The following is a 1500-nucleotide window of genomic DNA, read 5'->3' as shown; positions in this document are numbered from 1 at the left end:
CCGGGTATTCATCTCAGTGGTCATGAGGAGATTCGAACGGGTGACCATTAAGGAGCAAACTCAAGGTTTGACCACAATGGGAAAAAAATCATAACAAGAAATACTTGACCAAAGAAAATTGAAAGAAATAGGAGAAATGCTTCTACAATTTCTGAAGATCCTTTTTCTCAAAATTCCATTCTCTAGGTTAGTAGAATGTGTGACCATGTATAGAATTCTATTGTCAAGGGATTAACATCATTGAGGTCTACGATTAAGCCAAAAGAAAAAATATGGTAGATATTATCCCACTGTTGATTTATATTCTCTTTGTATCTTATGCGAAACACAATCAGGACATGTGTTTTGCTGGAAAATAGCCTTCTCTTCTTTACGTCTTTGAATTCTTTGCTCATGCAAAATGAAGGTGACATATTAAAAAATCATCTGTGGCATGTGATTATTTACTTCGTCGGATAAATATAAGTCCCAAGGGTCCATCCTAAATTGGGTTTGGCAACAGTACATAAAGATACTAAGTTGTTGGCTACTATAGATATTGAAATACAAAGTACGCGATTTGTCTAAGTACCATGTATCATACTTGGTTCTTTTTCTACCATTATCATATTTGGTTCTTTCTCTACCATTAAGAATCTGTCAACTCGTGTCCATCGTAAGTAGGTAAATTGCTAATGAGGTCTCTATGTGAATTGTATTTTTGCTGTCTTTCTGGCTTATCAGTAATTTCTGCATAATATTCCTCATGGTGCTTCTCTTCTAAACTGGTAATGTTTCTTGTGTATGCTGTGCTACCAGGGTTCACTGGATCAATCACTACCATTTCAAAGAAATGGTGCTATTGCATTGCTTCTAGGTGCATTTTACTTGCTCAGTAGATATGCTATCCACTGTACCTGGGTCACATCAGAGGCATATTCATCTCCTTCAATTGTCTTAGCTGCAAGGGGTGCCCACGGGAACCGGGTCATTTTTGATGATTACCGTGAAGCTTACTTCTGGCTGAGGCAGAACACTCCTCCAGATTCCAAGGTGATGTCATGGTGGGATTATGGCTATCAAATCACCGCCATGGGGAACAGAACAGTAATTGTTGACAATAACACCTGGAATAACACACATATTGCTACTGTCGGACGTGCAATGTCATCTTATGAAGATGAAGCATATAACATAATGAGATCACTAGATGTGGATTATGTGTTAGTGGTATTCGGAGGTGTTACGGGCTATTCTTCTGATGATATTAACAAGTAAGGATTTAATTCTGTACTCTATAAGTAAGTAAGGATTTATTTTTTTCTCAATATGAAGATATTTGTTTCAATTTATTTTGATGCCTTTTACTGTCTGAACAGGTCTTTGTTAGTATATCCAAATTCATTTATTTTTTATTTTATTTTATTTGGACAATTACCTATCAAAACAATTACTGAAACAAATGTGGCTAAAATAAATAAATGAATAAATAACTTTGAAAACATGTACCAAAATTTGTTG

At 35.5% G+C, this 1500-nt stretch overlaps 1 protein-coding gene across 1 annotated transcript; it reads left to right on the top strand.

The window, feature by feature from the left end:
* The first annotated feature begins 768 nt into the window (after positions 1 to 768).
* Positions 769 to 1280, top strand: LOC111405350 (dolichyl-diphosphooligosaccharide--protein glycosyltransferase subunit STT3B-like). The gene has a single exon (XM_023034178.1). It carries the CDS (start codon positions 784 to 786, stop codon positions 1255 to 1257), a length of 474 nt encoding a protein of 157 aa, XP_022889946.1. The 5' UTR covers positions 769 to 783; the 3' UTR covers positions 1258 to 1280.
* The last annotated feature ends 220 nt before the right edge of the window (positions 1281 to 1500 follow it).

Source organism: Olea europaea, chromosome 12, assembly GCF_002742605.1.
Source record: "Olea europaea var. sylvestris chromosome 12, O_europaea_v1, whole genome shotgun sequence".
Taxonomy (NCBI): domain Eukaryota; kingdom Viridiplantae; phylum Streptophyta; class Magnoliopsida; order Lamiales; family Oleaceae; genus Olea; species Olea europaea.
The sequence above is the reverse complement of the archived record's forward strand: the minus strand, read 5'-3'. Positions and strand labels throughout refer to the sequence as shown.

Excerpts from the sequence above, each read along its gene's own strand:
- LOC111405350 (XM_023034178.1), top strand. The coding sequence starts at position 784 with ATGCTGTGCTACCAGGGTTCACTGGATCAATCACTACCATTTCAAAGA.